Source organism: Aquarana catesbeiana, linkage group LG04, assembly GCF_042186555.1.
Source record: "Aquarana catesbeiana isolate 2022-GZ linkage group LG04, ASM4218655v1, whole genome shotgun sequence".
In the NCBI taxonomy this organism is placed as follows: Eukaryota; Metazoa; Chordata; class Amphibia; order Anura; family Ranidae; genus Aquarana; species Aquarana catesbeiana.
In genome coordinates, this window is record NC_133327.1 from 293,528,850 (window position 1) to 293,547,149 (window position 18,300).

An 18,300-nucleotide genomic window follows, 5' to 3' on the forward strand; every position below is an offset into this window, starting at 1 on the left:
TCCTCAAACGGAAGGTGAAGGAGCGCAATGTCTCTAACATCCACCAGCTCCAAGATGTCATCATGGAGGAGTGGAAGAGGACTCCAGTGGCAACCTGTGAAGCTTTGGTGAACTCCATGCCCAAGAGGGTTAAGGCAGTGCTGGAAAACAATGGTGGCCACACAAAATATGGACACTTTGGGCCCAATTTTGACATTATCACTTAGGGGTGTACTCACTTTTGTTGCCAGCTGTTTAGACATTAAAGGCTGTGTGTTGAGTTATTTTGAGGGGACAGCAAATTTACACTGTTATACAAGCTGATTACTCACTACTTTACATTGTAGCAAAGTGTAATTTCTTCAGTGTTGTCACATGAAAAGATATAATAAAATATTTACAAAAATGTGAGGGGTGTACTCACTTTTATGAGATACTGTATATATATATATTTGGTACGTATAATTTAGTACGTATGCTTTATCTCTATATCTTTGGGACACAATGAAATTATTAGGTAATTATTAATAAAATCTCTTGGTTGTGTCAAATATAAGATCTAAAGGTCATATGCGAGCACAAATATAACTGATAGTAGAAGTTGACTGTTACCTCAGATGACATTTCTCTATTTCTGGGTAAAACATTTTCATTTAAATATTTATATTTTAAATCATAACCATATTGTATTTTCCACAGTAGTAATTCTTACAGGACTTCCAAATATAGCAAATGTCATTTTAATAGAATTTATTATATCTGCTTGGGAGGAATGCCCTTTGAAATGATTATTTATTTTGATTGGTCTGTAACATAAAAATAAATTAATTGTAAATTTTAGATATTAAGTCTATGAATATTTTAAATGGTGTAACACCAGATATGAAATTACACAAACGGTGGGGTAAGTAATAAAAGAGAGGTTCATGAGAAGTTTAGGCAAATCAGAGCAGACCTTGCACCTCTTGGACATGACTGTCAAGTGTGGTGGTTCTCAACCACTGAGCCGTGGCTTCCACCCTGCTGGGTCTACATAATTGTAGATATATATACAAACTCTGCATATTTCTCTGTGGTTATGCTGTCCTGGAAGACAGTGGATGCCAAGACTGGTTTTATCACTGGGCACTGAAACAAAGCCTGTACAGTGAACTTTGCTCAAAAGTATAAGTATAGCCCTGGGGATATGGGGGAGAGAGAGAGAATTAGCATGTAATCAGGTACAGAATGTAACCACTGACCACCAATGTTAGGGAGTTAAATTTCAAAGCCACTGAACGCCGATGCGGGAAGGGGACCACATTGCTAAAACATGGCCAATGACTACTAATGATGGGAGTGAATTACATAATAATGTTACTAGACACCAAAGCTAGGGTAGGAGGTTAAATATTGTGCCGACTCTCCATCAATGTGGGGGTAAATTAAACTGCCACTGACCACTAGTGCAAAGAGGGTATTAACAGCACTACTGCTGACCACCAATCATGGGGGGGTTATGCTGGGTATTTGCTAATTATTACAGATAAGTGGAATATCTCCACCAGGTCCACTTATATTTCCTTTTCCCCTTGGTCAACGAAGACGCTCCTCCTATGCTGATTGGTGATGAAGCATTTAAATAGCTGTGTTTTACCATGTTGTGTGTGCCCTAAGCTTGACACAGGGCTCGACAATGCTCAAAATGTTGTTGTATAAAGTGGGAGCTTTAATTGTTTTGTTCTGCTGCTTCTATGCAATAAAGTGAAACAGCTAATACTTTTTAAATATAAGAAACCCAGTGTGAGGATGTGCAATGTTTGTGCAACTGACCCCTGCACTCTCTGAGTTACATACTCATGATCCCTGTGCTCTGTGAGATACATACTCCTGACCACTGCACTATGTGGGTTATGTACTCCTGATGCTTGCACTTTGCACGTTACACACTAATGACCTGTGTATTCTTTGCTTTTTTTTAGCACTCCTGACCCCTGCACTCTGTGTATTACACACTGCTGATCATGCACTCCATGCATTAAATAGTTCTGACCCATGTGCTCTGTGCATTACATACTTCTGACCCTTGAAAGCTTTAAATTACACATTCCTGACCCCTGCGCACTGTGTTACGTACTCTTGATCATTGCACTTTGTACTTTACATACTCCTGACATCTGCAATCAGTGTTACATATGCATGACTCCTGCTCTGTGTGCATTACATACTCTTGAATCCTTATCCACACTCCTGACCCTGCACTCTGTGCGTTACATACTCTTGATCCGTGCACCATTCCACTCTATGGCCCCTCATACCGTTAACACAATTTCACCACATCCACAATTTCCTGTAGCACTCTATGCCACCTTATTACTAGTAATATAAATCTGTGTTCCATATTTTGTGTAAGTGGAAACATTATCTACAGGAAATTATTAAACATTTATAAAAAAAAAATCAAGAACAACAAAAGCACAGCTGTGTTTATTATGCAAAGCATCTTGTTCAGTTTAGATGTGCTCTGAAAAACATGGATACTGCAGGGCTGTCCAAACAAAACTTTATCCTATCTCAAACTACTTTAATGGTGAGGTAACGCATGTTTACTATAATTAAACAACAAATATCATGGAAATGAGGAAATTAAGCAATTCAGATGAATGTGCAATGCATGATGAAACTAAGCTTTGTAGAATTACAAATAGTAGTTTACTTGCATATATTTCAGGTGTCTGTAATAACTTCAGTTAATGAATGAACTCATCTGTTACGTATGTGTCTCAGGCTACCACTTATACACCGCATTTGGGCATACGTGGCCTAACAAACGCAGACATCTGGTACCTTTAGTGACCCTTATAAATGATCACACAACTACATGCACTGAAAAAGACATCACATTTCTTCTGGTGAATGAAATATTACATCAAAGCAGTCTTTTGCTTCCCAGGTATGGGTGTTTTCAGCAAACTGGGTTTAAAACATTTAGGCTGGGTTCACACTTATGCGAACTGGATGCGGTTTCCCTGCATCCAATTCGCATGACAGGAGAGTGTGCCCGGCTTTCAATGGAGCCAGTTAACACACCTCCAGGGCGGCCGCGGTCCGCACCGTAAAAGGGTCCTGTGCATCTTTGGCTCCGTTTCAGGTTCGAATTCAGGCAAAAATTCAGACCAGATTCGCACCTGAAGTGTAGAACAGGGATGCAATGGACCCCCTGCTTTGAGCCGCAGCCGCAGCTAGTGTGACCCCGGCCTGAATGTGCACATAGGGATGAGGAAAGACAAACTGTTCTGATAGTACATAGTAAAAATAAAAAAAGTTTAGGAGCTTTACTACTTTATACTCAAAGTCAAAAGCCTTTATACATGCCCCTATTACTGCTTGAGGAGTCTGCCCAGTCAATTTAGCTGTGTTACTTGTAACTGCGCAGCCAAGGCTGCACTTAGAACTTTGTTAGCGCTACAGAGGCCAGTCTATCCCATACAGAGGTAAGCAGAGCAGTTACAAACTTACATAGTTACATAGTAGGTAAGGTTGAATAAAGACAATAGTCCATCCAATTTAAACTGTGTAGGTGACGTGTATCAGTGTCGATAATCATTTTTCATATCTCTAAGCAGAGAAGACTTCCATCAGTCAGCAGTAGGGTGGGCCATGTAATAGATGTTAGACCTTCTGAAAGTAAAACCTCTTTAAGCTGCCGATTCCATTGCAGCTGTAAATCATTTGATAATTTGGTAAACCCACATATTCCTGTCCTTACCCATGACATAACATCTTAGTGTGATGTCACCATTAGGATACCCTGATCACCATGTCAGCCCCGCAGAACGAACTAGAGCAGAAACATTGGTTCTCAGACACAAAGTGTGTCCTGTGTTGTATGGAAACACTTTTTTGTAGGCTTTCATGTTGCGGGCATACTATGGACAGAGTGCCCAGCTCTACACTTCCCACCCAAAATCACATCTTTGATATTTGACATTGCAAGATATATTTCTTCCCACTACAGATGAACACCCCTGGCCAATGGCAAATAGCTTGTTCTGCAGACTGTGGGTGAACAGTAAATGGGAAGGGATATAGAAAATTCTGCAGGGGAAGAGGAGGTAGATTGTGTCTGCCGTGACTGAAAAGCTGCTGATGGATAGGGTGTATTAAGATGGGAAACTGCAGAGGAAGAAAAAAGGGAGTTTTAACCACTTCAGCTCTGGAAGATTTTACCCCCTTCATGACCAGCCCATTTTTTTAATGCTATTTGGAACAGCGCTACTTCGTAATTGCACGGACATGCAACACTGTACCTAAACAACATTTATATAATTTTTTTGCCGCAAATTGAGCTTTCTTTTGGTGGTATTTGATCACCACTGGGTTTTTTATTTTTTGTGATAAAACAAAAAAAAAAACGAAAACCTGTAAAAAAAAAAAAAAAAAACAATATTGTTTACTTTCTGCTATAAAACATATCCAATAAAAAATTTAAAAACAAAATCAACTTTCTTCATAAATTGAGGTCAAAATGTATTCTGCTACACGTTTCTGATAAAAAAAAATCCCAATAAGTGTATATTTTGGTTTGTGTGAAAGTTATAGCGCCTACAAACTATGGGATATATACTGGAATTTGTATTTTTTTTTATACTACTAATGGCGATCAGCGACTTATAGTGGGACTGCGTGAGTGCGGCAGTCAATTTGAAACTAACTGATGCTGTTGGGAACTGACTGTCACTGACATCACCAGTGACACTGAAACAGTGATCAGTGATAATACTATACAGTGTCACTGTACTAATGACACTGGCTGGGCAATCATGGGGTTAAAAGTATGCCTAACTATGTGTAATGTGTAATGCAAAAACTGACAGATCGCTTCCTCTGTACAGAGCTCTGTATTGTTTACCAACACAAGCTCTGGGCAGTGATAGCACACAGTTGATCAGCAGGTCCTGGCCGTGAATCATTGGCCAGGATTTGCTGACAGGCTCCCATTGTGAATCAGCCAGCGATTTACAGGTACGGTGCTTTGCCTATAGCCTCCGCTCAGGCAGACTGGCAAAAAGTGGTTAAAGTGTTTATAAACCCAGTCCTTAGATGTGGTGGCTGCATTAGCTTTTTTGTATCCTAAAAACTATTTATGGTAAGTGTAGACAAAAACCTGTTCTTTCTATAAATGCAGTCTTATTCTTCTTACTTCCTGTGAACTGAAAAGAAAGCACAGACATCCTTATATTTCATGTCTAAACTACTAGTCGCATTATTCTACCGTGTAATGCAGATGGTCAAAGCAGAAATGTTTGAAGTCCAACCATGGCTCCTTTTATAGGTACAGTGGATATCAGCATAGCCGAAAGGGGACAGGAAGTGTGTTATTTGCAAGATTACCAGGTGAAAGAAAAGGCGGAAAGCCAGAAAAAAGGAAATTACTTACAATGCAAGGAGATGCAAAATATTTTGTTTTAGGATTTAGATACATTTTATACATCTGAAAAGGCCTGGTATGTTTAATTGAAGGTTTATTTATATACGAGATTTTAATGGTTACTTTTTTTTTCCTTAGAAAATTGTAAATTGTTGTTTGAAATAGCCATATGAAAAGAATACGTGCGTTATATAACTAACCATTCACTGGTATTATGAAAAAACAACTGAAACATACTGTAAAATATGGACTGGACATGTTCTAGAATAAAAATCATTAAAAACAATTAAAAAAATGAAGAAACGATACCAAAAACATAGATATAGAAAATAAAAACAAAATGAAAAAACTTTAATAAAATGTAAGCAAAATTATAGTTTATTGTAAGCTTTAAATATATGAATGTATTTGTAAAAGTATAATTTAAAGGAGTCAATACTTAAACATAGTTTAAGCCTGTTAAGACTTCCAGTGACTCATTGTAAAACATGATATCATTCCAAGTTGGTACATGAATCACTACTTTGTCCTCAGTATTACCCCTGGAGATACCAAGAATGTATACTTACAAGAGAGCATAGTGATACAAAGAGGCTAAATACAGTTGTGCTCATAAGTTTACATACAGAATTTATGACTTCTTGGCCATTTTTCAGACAATATGAATGATAACACAAAAACTTTTCTTTCACTCATGGTTAGTGTTTGGCTGAAGCCATTTATTATCAATAAACTGTGTTTACTCTTTTTAAATCATAATGGCAACAGAAACGACCCAAATTACCCTGATCAAAAGTTTACATACCCTGGTGATTTTGGCTTGATAACATGCACACAAGTTGACACAAAGGGGTTTGAATGGCTATTAAAGGTAACCATCCTCACCTGTGATCTGTTTTCTTGTAATTAGTGTGTGTGTATAAAAGGTCAGTGAGTTTCTGGACTCCTGACAGACCCTTGCATCTTTCATCCAGTGCTGCACTGATGTTTCTGGATTCTGAGTCATGGGGAAAGCAAAAGAATTGTGAAAGGATCTGCGGGAAAAGGTAGTTGAACTGTATAAAACGGTAAAGGGATATAAAAAGATATCCAAGGAATTGAGAATGCCAATCAGCAGTGTTCAAACTCCAATCAAGAAGTGGAAAATGAGGGGTTCTGTTGAAACCAAACCACGGTCAGGTAGACCAAATAAAATTTCAGCCACAACTGCCAGGAAAATTGTTTGGAATGCAAAGAAAAACCTACAAATAACTTCAGGTGAAATACAGGACTCTCTGAAAACGTGGTGTGGCTGTTTCAAGATGCACAATAAGGAGGCACTTGAAGAAAGATGGGCTGCATGGTCGAGTCACCAGAAGAAAGCCATTACTACCCAAATGCCTCAAGGTATCCCGCTTACAATACGCCAAACAGCACAGAGACAAGCCTCAAACCTTCTGGCACAAAGTTGTTTGGAGTGATGAGACCAAAACTGAGTTTTGGCCACAACCATAAATGCTACATTTGGAGAGGAGTCAACAAGGCCTATGATGAAAGGTACACCATTCCTACTGTGAAACACGGAGGTGGATCTGGCACAAAATCGTTTGGGGTGATGAGACCAAAACTGAGTTTTGGTCACAACCATAAATGCTACATTTGGAGAGGAGTCAACAAGTCCTATGATGAAAGATACACCATTCCTACTGTGAAACACAGAAGTGGATCGCTGATGTTTTGGGGATATGTGAGCTACAAAGGCACAGGAAATTTGGTCAAAATTGATGGCAAGATGAATGCAGTATGTTATCAAAAAATACTGGAGGAAAATTTGCATTCATCAGCCAGGAAGCTGCGCATGGGATGTACTTGGACATTTCAACATGACAATGATCCAAAACACAAGGCCAAGTCGACCTGTCATTGGCTACAGCAGAATAAAGTGAAGGTTGTAGAGTAGCCATCTAAGTCTCCTGACCTAAATATTATTAAGCCACTCTGGGGAGATGTCAAACGTGCAGTTCATGCAAGACAGCCCAAGAATTTACAGAAACTGGAGGCTTTTTGACAAGCGGAATGGGCAGTTTTACCATCTGAGAAGAAAAAGAGCCTCATCCACAAATACCACAAAAGACTTGAAGCTGTCATTGATGTTAAAGAGGGTAATACACGGTATTAAGAGCTTGGGTATGTAAACTTTTGATCAGGGTCATTTGGCTAGTTTCTGTTGTCATTATGATTTAAAAAGAGTAAACGCAGTTGATTGATAATGATAGGCTTCAGCTAAACATTAAACATGAGTGAAAGATAAGTTTCTGTGTTATCATTCATATTGTCTGAAAAATGGCCAAGAAATCAAAAATTCTGCCAGGGTATGTAAACCTATAAGCACAACTGCATATACATACCTGCCTTGGAAATCTGAATTTAAATGTTGTATAAGAAGCACAAAGAGAGGGCAGGTTATACAGACCAGGCTGAAAAGTCTAAAGTGTTTGTTACCCCAACATTTCATATTCCTGATATGTGCCTGTACCATGTACTTGTATGAGAAAGTATCCTGTTCTCTTTGTATTGCTTCCTTTGTGTGAAATCCCTGGTGTTCCTGCCAGTCCCTCTGCTTTCCTATTAAAAATGGACCACACTAAGCAGGAGAGCACAACATGGTCAGTTCTCTAGCTGTGCTCTCCTCCAATGATCAGACTTGTCCTGATATGCCCCCACTGCGCAGCCTGTCACTGGAATGCTCATTGTACTGTTGCTTGCCCTCCCCCAGCTGAGAACAGAGGGAATGTGATCACTTATTAAAAAAAAAAAAAAAAAAAAGGTATTTATCTCTGGACTCCAGAGAGAAAGATATAATTTTGCCCCTGTCCAAATAATTAGTAAGACCTCATCTAGAATATGCAGTTCAGTTTTGGGCACCAGTTTTCAAAAAGGATATCGGGGAACTGGAGAAAGCAGAAAGTGCAGAGAAGGGCAACTAATCTGATAAGAGTCATGGAGGAGCTCGGCTAAGAGGAAAGATTAGAATAAATGAATTTATTCTCTTGAGAAGAGGAGATTAACTGCTTGACGCCCACCCACCGTCAAATGACGGTGGGGTGGTGCGGCTCTCGTTCTGGGACAATGATGGCGTTCCAGAATGGCTGCTCTTGCGCGGCCGCACCGTGTTGCTAGGACACTGCGCGACCCCAATCTCTGTAAAGAGCCGCGTCCGCGGGTCTTTAACCATGTGATCGGCTGTGTCCAATCACAGCCAGTCACATGTAAACACGGAGATGCTGGTAATCGGCTCTCCTCGCCTCACACTCACAGAGTGTGTGGCGAGGAGAGCCGATCAGCGGCATCTCCAGGCTGGGGGACATCTAGGAATGTAATCAGGGCACTGATCATCAGTGCCCTGATTACAATATAGCAATATAGTGTCACCAATCAGTGTCCACCAATGCCAGCAATCAGTGCCCACCAGTGGCAGTAATCAGTGCCCATCACTGCCCACAAGTGCCACCAATTAGTGCCTATTAGCGATGCCAGTCAGTGCTGGCTATCAGTACCACCTATCAATGCCCAGCACTGCTGTCGATCAATGCCCATCAGTGTCGCTCATCAGTGCCGCCCATCAATGCCCATCAGTACCACCTATCCGTGCCGCCTATCAGTGCCCACCAGTGCCACCTATCAGTGCCCAACAGTGCCGCCTATCAGTGCCACATATCATTGCTGCCTATCAGTGCCCATAAGTGCGGCATATTAGTGAATCCTCATCAGTGCCACCTAATCAGTGCCCATAAGTGCCGCCTCGTAAGTGCCCATAAGTGCCACCTCATCAATACCCACCAGTTCAGCCTATCAGTGCCCATCAGTGCCGCCTCATCAGCGCACATCAGTGAAGGTGAAATATGACTTAGTTACAAAATTTACTGACAGAAAAAAACTAAAAAACTTTTTTTTTTTCAAAATTTTTGGTCTTTTTTGTTTGTAAAAAATAAACCCAGCAGTGATTAAATACCACCAAAGTAAAGCTCTATTTGTGTGAAGAAAATGCTAAAAAATGTGCTTGCGTACAGTGTAGCATGACCGCGCAATTGTCATTCAAAGTGCGACAGCGCTGAAAGCTGAAAAATGGCTTGGGCTGGAAGGGGGTGTAAGTGCCCTGTAGGCAAGTGGTTAAAGGGGTTGTAAAGGATTTTTTTTTAAAATAACAAACGTCATACTTACCTCCTCTGTGCAAGGGTTTTGCACAGAGGGGCCCCGGTCCTCCTATTCTGGGGTCCCCCTGTGGCGCTCCTGGCTTCTCCTCTTCTCGAGTGCCCCCGCGGAGACTCACATTCCCTCGGGCACTCGTGCAGGTGCGCTCCCAAGTCCTGCTGCTGCGTCCATTGACACAGACAGCAGGACTCGGCCCTGCCCCCGGCTCCCGTGTCACTTGCTTTGATTGACAGCAGCGGGAGACAATGCTCCTGCTGCTATGAGTCCAGTCAATGAGTACCCGAGACAGCAGCTGGAGCTGTTCTGCTCGTCCTGGTCGCTGGAACGATTGTGTTTAGGTAAGTAAAAGGGGGGCTCTGGGGGGCTGCTGCACTGCAAAAGGTTTTTCAACTTAATGCATACAATTGAGATTTGAGAAGATTTGAGCTTTATGACATGGTGCATTATGCTGCTGGAAGGAGCCATCAGAAGATGTTTACACTGTAGTCATAAAGGGATGGACATGGTCAGAAACACTACTCAGGTAGGCCGCGGTGTTTAAACAATGCTCATTTGGTACTAAGGGGCCCAAAGTGTACCAAGGAGGAGACACTGTTGGGATGATTTCACCACAAGCAACTGCCTGCAGGTAATGGGATACACACTATTACACATACCTAAGGTGTTTCGAGCTGTATCCTCAAAATATATACGGAAATTCAGCTTTAAGTAAATACTAAATATTTCCTTTGTGCATGCACGTACCCCTACCAAAGGACGTTGTGACAGGCAACTGTAAATATGGTAAGCCAGTGGCATGGGATCACTGTATATATTTGTTATCTCCTACTTGCATTTGTTTCCAGTACAGGGGATGGATACAAGTGCTTATCAGTTTCTGATTAAAAATGACATAACTAAAAAAAAAATATAGAACTCTTTCACCATACACTAAGGACTGGACGAACTAAGAGCAGATGACACCATTTAGTATCTTTATCCAGGAATTGAACAGAAAAAGGGAGGTGAAAAGAAGTTGACTAGGTAGCACTTAAACCAGGAAGAATACAAATCATAGGAGATTGCAGTAGCTAGGGAGGATTGAAATAATAATACAGGAAATCCCTAATCTGGCTTGGAAAAAAAACAACAGAAAAGCTGCTCAACCTATTTTTCAATAAAGAAAGACAATTCAATTTTCAATAACATTATTGTTCATTTATAGATCTGTTGTGCATAGTAACTTTCTTTCAAATAACCCATAAAGAATTTGCTAAAGTCTACCAAAGTAACACACTCCCAAACTGATTTTGGACAGGTTTTATTTCATAGATTCTGCAAGCAAAACTGATTGGATACAAAAAATGTTTGATATCGTTTAACCATCCACTCAAGCGAAGGAAAACTGCACATATGCACCAAAATACTATTCTTTCAACAGTGTAATAGTTCTATTAAGACCGAATCTCACAGACATAAGTTAAAATAAAATAAAAAATAAAATAAAAACAAAAATATAATTTCTGGCAAGTGATTAAATAATCTTCTGTGAGTTCTCCAAAAGTAAACTGCGTCAATAAATGCAGAGGGTCTCGTTATGTTCAAGTGATTGGAGGTTGTGTAGTGTTTTTTAAGCTTGTATGTTTGTTAAACATTTTGCACTATTATAAATAGTTATGAGGTATTCTTATTTTTTTTTTATCTAATAAAGCAGTGTTTGGCATATTGAAGTTCCCTCTGAAATGAAGTTATAAATACATTCAGCAACCGCTTAGTTTGTTTTCCTCTCGCAAGTGTGTCTGTTAGTTTCATTTACTGTCCCTCAAGCATTTCCAAACTAGAACACAAAATTCAATAAAAATATGTGTAAAAAAACAAAGACGAAGACAAAACACACATTTAAGGCCATCTGCAGGGTTAAAATCAAATTCTTGCATTATTCCACAATAATCTACATGATATTTTACATCTTAAAAACTTAAATAGGCAATGCACAATGAAAGACTTTCTCCAGAGTTTATCACCCTATCTTTTTGTTGCCTTTGTTGTTGCTAGTTTGCTCAAAGGTGACCGCCGCTGAGGAGTGGGGATTTTGGAGGGTTTGCCCGTAGAAAGCCGTGAACTTGATCGTGGAGAGGGTCTGCTATCATGAACAGTCTCTGACATGTCAGAACACACAGACTGGATATCGGAGATGTCAAAGTCAGAGGCATCACTTCCTCGCCGGCTACTGGACCTGCTTCCAGCCTTGCTACCAGCTCGACTTGGCGTTTTCCGATAATCTGTTACAAAAGAGCGCAGTTACAATCTTAAATCAGCAGAGATCAAACAAAGATGTACAGATGTATTATTCTTTTTGATTTACTGTCAGTGACATGCTATGTAGCGATTATCAAAATTAAGAGTTTTTGCTACACCAAAAAAAAAAAATTAAAATTAAAATCAGTGTTTTATGGTGGTTTTTAAGGACCCAAATGGTTCTTGTGGCTTACAGAAACGCCTTTCAACTATCGCAGTCCTGTCATTGTGCCAAAAAAAGTTAAAATTAACCCAAATCCAAATGGTACCTCTAAGCCCAGCATTAACCTCAACAGTTATCCTAACCCTTTGTTTCTAAGCAAAGTCATGTGATCACCAAAGCCATGGCTAATGTCAACAAAGCCATGGCTATGACATTGCTTATCAAAAAAGACATGTCACACAGTGCCAGTGTCTCACAGTTAGGAGACTGATGTGTTCTTAGTTTTAAACGAGGAGCTTTTTTATTTCAGTCAAGGGACACTAAACTATGTTTTTAAAAAATGCTATTCAGTTATATATTCTTAACTCAAAAAAAGTACTTTCTATTTCTCTCAGCCTCCTCCAAATCTCCAATTTTTTTTTCTGCTATGATCTGACTCCCTGTTAGAGGGTGGCTACATTCGTTCCCCATGGTCCCACTGCATGTAGGAGCATAGCCACCCTCTGTTGCTCACTCCCTGGATAGACTAGGGAATATGGGATGTGTCGTGTGCATAGAGCAGCACATGTGATCACAACTAATGTGCTCTGCCTGTTCCAAAGCGAAGGGGAGAGGGAAAAGTACAGGCTGAGGAGCTCAAGGAGGCAGAAAAACACAGTAAGAAACAATTTACTGAAAAACAGATTACAGGGCCATTAGGTGGTGGTTACATATGGATTATTTTATATTTTTATTTTATGATTTTTTTTCTTTTTATGGATTATTTTTTAAGGATATCACTTAGTGTAACCTTAAAGTGGTTGTAAAGGCAAAATATTTGCTGAGGGGGCATCCATGCTGGCGCTTCAGAGCTAGGCTGCGTGTGTCCATAGATGCACACAGCCGTGTGGTTTGGCAACGCTCCCCGCTTTCTCCTCACTGGATTTGACTGACAGCAGCAGGAAGAGAGAGCAGCAGTCCTGCAGAAGGGACAGCACTGGATTGTGAAAGGACTCAAGTAAGTGTTTAGGGATGGGAGGTGGAATAAGTAATGTGGGGCTTTTTATTTTAAAGCATCAAATGTATTAGGGTAAAAAAAAATTTGACTTTAGAACCACTTAATAAGGAGCCCTATTATCCTGGGAGGACGTCATATGACAAGTTCTGTCCATCCTCCGGCATGATCGCTCACCCGCTGTGTCGACCGGACAAGGCCAATGACAGTTCAATGTACTGCCCACTTCCAGTACCATGTGATTGCTGTGGTCAATCACAGCAGATCACATGACTTTTAGTGCGTACTATTGTGATGAGCTCTGTGATTGGTCACAGTAATCACATGGTACAGACAGGGTCAATCAAAGCCCATCTTTCCCATATGACAAACTGTGGCCAATCACAGCTAATCATAATACTAAACACTAAATGAATAGTTTTCATTTAAAAAAAATGGTTGCCTATAACTGTAAAATTCAGTTATAAGCAATCATAGCGTGTAAAAAAAAATCCTGATCACCTCCCCAGAGTAGTACTGTGTTTCTCTGGCCACTGTATGTTAAAAAAATAAATACATAAAAAAAATCTAATAAAAAATGTAAATAAAAAAAAATATATATAAAAATGATTACATTTTTTTTTTTTAAATACTGTCACCAGTAAGTGTCCCTGATCACTGCCACACCAGTTATATGACGATGCTGTACTGCAGAGGTGACAGAATGTTAAAATTAAATTTCCACAAAATTGTGATAAAAAAAAAGACAACTTCAAAAATCTTGCCATGCCTCTTACTAAATACCTTGGGCTGTCTACTTTCCAAAAAGGGGTTATTTAGGGGATATTTGTACTATCCTGGCATTTTTGGGCCTCGAGAAATGAGATACAATTGATAAATTTTCAGATATATACCATAGTTTGTGGACTGTATAACTTTCTTACAGACTAAATAATATACACTGATTTGGGTTATTTTCAACAAAGAAATGTAGCAGAATACATTTTAGGCTAAATTTATGAAGAACAATTATTTATTTGCAAAATTTTATAACAGAATCAGGCAGTCTTTTTTGTTTATTTAGCAAAAAATAAAAAAAAGCAGTGATTAACCAATTGCCGCCCGTGCTATAGCCGAAAGATGGCTACAGCTCGGGCTTCGAATGCTGAGTGTACATGGACATGATCGTGCTGCCCGAGCAGCGCACGGATGACACGCTCTTTGATCGTCGAGTCTTTCCAATGACAGCTGATTACAGGATCTATTCAAGCTGGTTATCGGCTTTTCTCTCCTCATGCTGACAGCTTGTGTTAGGGGCATGTGTACTGATAATTAGGGCACTGATTATCAGTGTCCCGCTTATCAGTGCAGTCCCAACAGTGATAACCAGTGCCATCTATCAGTGGCCACCAGTGCTGCCAATTCATCAATGTCAACTATCAGTGCTGCCTATCAGTGCCCATAAATACCGCCTATTAGTTCCGCCTATCAGTGCCCTTCAGTGCCGTCTATAAGAGCCCATCAGTGCCACCTATCAGTGCCCATCAGTGCTGCCTATCAGTGTAGCCTCATCAGTGCCAACCAGTGCCGCCTCATCAGTGCAACCTATCAATGCCCAACAGTGCTGCATCATCAGTGCCCATTAGTAGAGCCATATCAGCGCACATTAGTGAAGGAGAAAAATTACTTGTTTGCTAAATTTTATAACAAACTATGAAAAATGTTTTTTTTTTTCTTTTGCTGAGCAAAAACAAAAAATCCAGTGGTGATTAAATACCACAAAAATAAATTTCTATTTGTGTGAGATAAATTATAAAAATGTCATATGGGTACAGTGTTGCATGACCGCACAATTGTCATTCAAAGTGTGACAGTGCTGAAAGCTGAAAATTGGCCTGGAAAGGAAGGGGGTAAAAGTGGGTAAAAGTGCCCAGTAGGGGGGTGGCTAAATACCACCGAAAGAAAGCTCTATTTGTGTGAAAAAAATTCTAAAAATGTCATAAGTTTACAGTGTTGCATGACCGCGCATATGTCATTCAAAGCGTGACAGCACTGAAAGCCGAAAATTGGCTTGGGCAGGAAGGAGGTAAAAGTGTCCAGTAATTAAGTGGTTAAGCTAATATTGCAACACTGCATGATGCAATTAATGGCAAAGGCAAAATCAAATTTGGTGAAACAGCTCACTCAAGCATGTGTCAATTTTTTTCTTTTTTTGCTCTCTCTTTTATAAAATAAATCACCTTCAATTCAAGTTTTTCCAGGTTAAATATACAAATCATACAGAGAAAAAGTAATGGCCTGGACTGAAAACATGATGAAAATATGAATAAACAGGTGATACAACATTTGACAGCTTGGAGGGTTTGGGTCAAGGTCAACTTTTACTGAAAGAGCCAAATTATATTATCATTATAACATGGTTTTCACTGAAGCTAGCCTTCAGAGGTTTGTTAGAGAACCTTAGTGAACAAACAGCACCATGAAGGCCAAGGAACACACCAGACAGGTCAGGGATAAAGTTGTGGAGATGTTTAAAAAAGGGCTAGGTTATAAAGAAATATCCCAAGCTTTGAACATCTCACAGAGCACTGTTCAATCCATAATCCGAAAATGGAAAGAGTGTGGCACAACTGCAAACCTACCAAGGCATGGCCGTCCACCTAAACTGACAGGCCAGGCAAGGAGAGCATCAGAACATCAGAGAAGCAGCCAAGAGGCCCATAGTAACTCTGGAGGAACTGCAGAGATCCACAGCTCAGGTGGGAAATTCTGTCCTCAGGACAACGATTAGTCGTACAATCCACAACTATGGCTTTTATGGAAGAGTGGCAAGAAGAAAGCCATTGTTGAAAGAAAGCCATAAGAAGTTCCGTTTGCAGTTTGCGAAAAGCCATGTGGGGACATAGCAAATATGTGGAAGAAGGTGCTCTGGTCAGATGAGACCAAAATTTAACTTTTTGACCTAAAAGCAAAATGCTATGTGTGGCGGAAATTTAGCACTGCACATCACCCTGAACACACCATCCCCACTGTGAAACATGATGGTGGCAGCATCATGTTGTGGGGATGCTTTTCTTCAGCAGGGACAGGGAAGCTGTTCAGAGTTGACGGGAAGATGAATGGAGCTAAATACAGGGCAATCTTAGAAGAAAGTCTACAAAAGACTTGAGACTGGGTGGAGGTTCATCCTCCAGCAGGACAACGACCCTAAACATACAGCCAGAGCTACAATGGAATGGTTTAGATCAAAGCATATTCGTGTGTTAGAATGGCCCAGTCAAAGTCCAGACCTAAATCCAATTGAGAATATGTTGCAAGACTTGAAAATTGCTGTTTACAGACGCTCTCCATCCAATCTGACAGAGCTTAAGCTATTTTGCAAAGAAGAATGGGCAAAAATGTCACTCTCTAGATGTGCAAAGCTGGTAGCGACAACCCCAAAAAGACGTGCAGCTGTAATTGCAGTGAAAGATGGTTCTACAAAGTATTGACTCAAGGGGACTGAATACAAATTAACACCACACTTTTCACATATTTATTTGTAAAAAAAATGTGAAAACCATTTCATTTTCCTTCCATAAAATCCCAATAAAACACATTTACGTCTTTGGCTGTAACATGACAAAATGTGGAACATTTTAAGGGGTATGAATACTTTTTCAAGGCACTGCATTTGTGACCGGTTTACTTTAAAGTGTAACTCCAGCCTTTTTTATAACTTTAATTTTTAACTTTCATATTGATCAATAATTATATTGATGATTTCTATGCTTGAGCTTTCCTCAAGCTAAATAAAGTATATCTTTTGAACAAAAGTGATTTGGGTGCAAATCCTATTTAAAACTCTTACCTGCAAACTGTGCCTTGACTTTGGTGGATGCTGCCGTTAATAAACTACTTTCTTCTGTTGAGTGAAAACCTTTCCCTGAAAGATATCCTGGAAGCCTAAGCTTACTTCCTTGAATTGGGGTTCCCTGTGTTAGATAAACAAGACAAAATGTAAGCACATATTCCAACATGCATTTTAGAGTAACTGCTCTGTGTAGAAAGAATATTGTCTTATGACACATAGGATTGTTTTACTAAAAGAGTAGAGCATTACAAATTATTTTTCTCTCTACAAAGTGAATTATTCTTCTCATTTATGCAAACCATTAAATAAACATGATTGCTCTCTTGTATGAATTTTAGACAACACATGAAGCTGGAGGGAAACTCTCTAAAGTATGGACAATCGTATTTTTGATAGCTGTAACCAAAACAAATGTCCCTATTGGAATATTTCCAGTGACAGCTCAAAATTTTTGAATTTCCCTCACTTTTATTCCCAGTGACAATCATCATCAGATTAAATAGGGAAGGAAAATCTTAAAGGTTTATAACCCTTCCCCACTCTATTCAAAGCTTAAACAAAATTCCACTTTAAGACATATGGCTGAGAAGTACTACTACAAATCATTTTTAAAACAGCACCTGGCTCAAAGTTATTGATGTGATTATTTCACAGATGCACAGCTCTTGCTACCCATAAGGATACCACTGGCTCTCCCCCAGATCACCATCAGAGTGGCAAGCAGATTTGAACTCCAACAGGAAACAACAAGGAGATCAAAGCCTCCCCTTTCTGCTGATAAACAGATCTCAGCATGGCTGACAGCCGAGTGCTTAACAACCTGGCACCAGGAGAGCTGCGGTTGCACAGCCCCACTGCTTCCATCACAAGCTAAGCAGAAGACAGAACCTGCAGCTGTTGGAACATACAGATGCCTCAAGTGTGAGTTACTCAATCCCCACTGTACTACAGCCACTATGATTCTGCTGCTCCCAGATGTTTTGTATTGCTGCCATGATAACTCTGTTGAGCTGCTCTTGCTGTACCATATTGCTGACTTGTGAGACCAGCTGGATCAACCCTTGCAGTACCATAACACTGCCTTATGACCCCTGCTAATTTAACTCTTGCTGTACAACAGATTGCTGTCCTATGTCCTTCTGGGCCACTTGCCTTGTGCTCTCTGCTGGATTAACACTTGCTTTACCCTGGATACCTATCTCTGTGACTCCTTGTTTCACCAAACTGCTGGGATTGACCCTTTGCTGTACTATAGTGCTCATTTGTGCTCTCAACTTGATAAATCCTTGGTGTTACCCAGTGTGTTTTCATTCTTACTCTGGACTTATCTCCTTGTTGCAAAATATTGCTGGACATACAGTGGGGCAAAAAAGTATTTAGTCAGCCACAAATCGTGTAAGTTCTCCCACTTAAAAAGATGAGAGAGACCTGTAATTGTCATCATAGGTATACCT

The 18,300-nt window shown here is 40.0% G+C and overlaps 1 protein-coding gene across 13 annotated transcripts in view; it reads right to left on the reverse strand.

The window, feature by feature from the left end:
- Positions 1 to 10,864: 10,864 nt before the first annotated feature.
- The window catches only part of DST (dystonin), a 690,079-nt gene continuing 682,643 nt past the window's right edge, over positions 10,865 to 18,300 (reverse strand). For all 13 annotated transcript variants that reach the window (XM_073626702.1, XM_073626693.1, XM_073626691.1 and 10 more), the window contains 2 exons: positions 16,844 to 16,967; positions 10,865 to 11,841 (listed from right to left, as the gene is read on the reverse strand). In XM_073626702.1, coding sequence (XP_073482803.1) covers positions 11,585 to 11,841; positions 16,844 to 16,967 — 381 coding nt within the window. In that variant the 3' untranslated portion in view covers positions 10,865 to 11,584. The remainder of the gene's footprint in view (positions 11,842 to 16,843; positions 16,968 to 18,300) is intronic.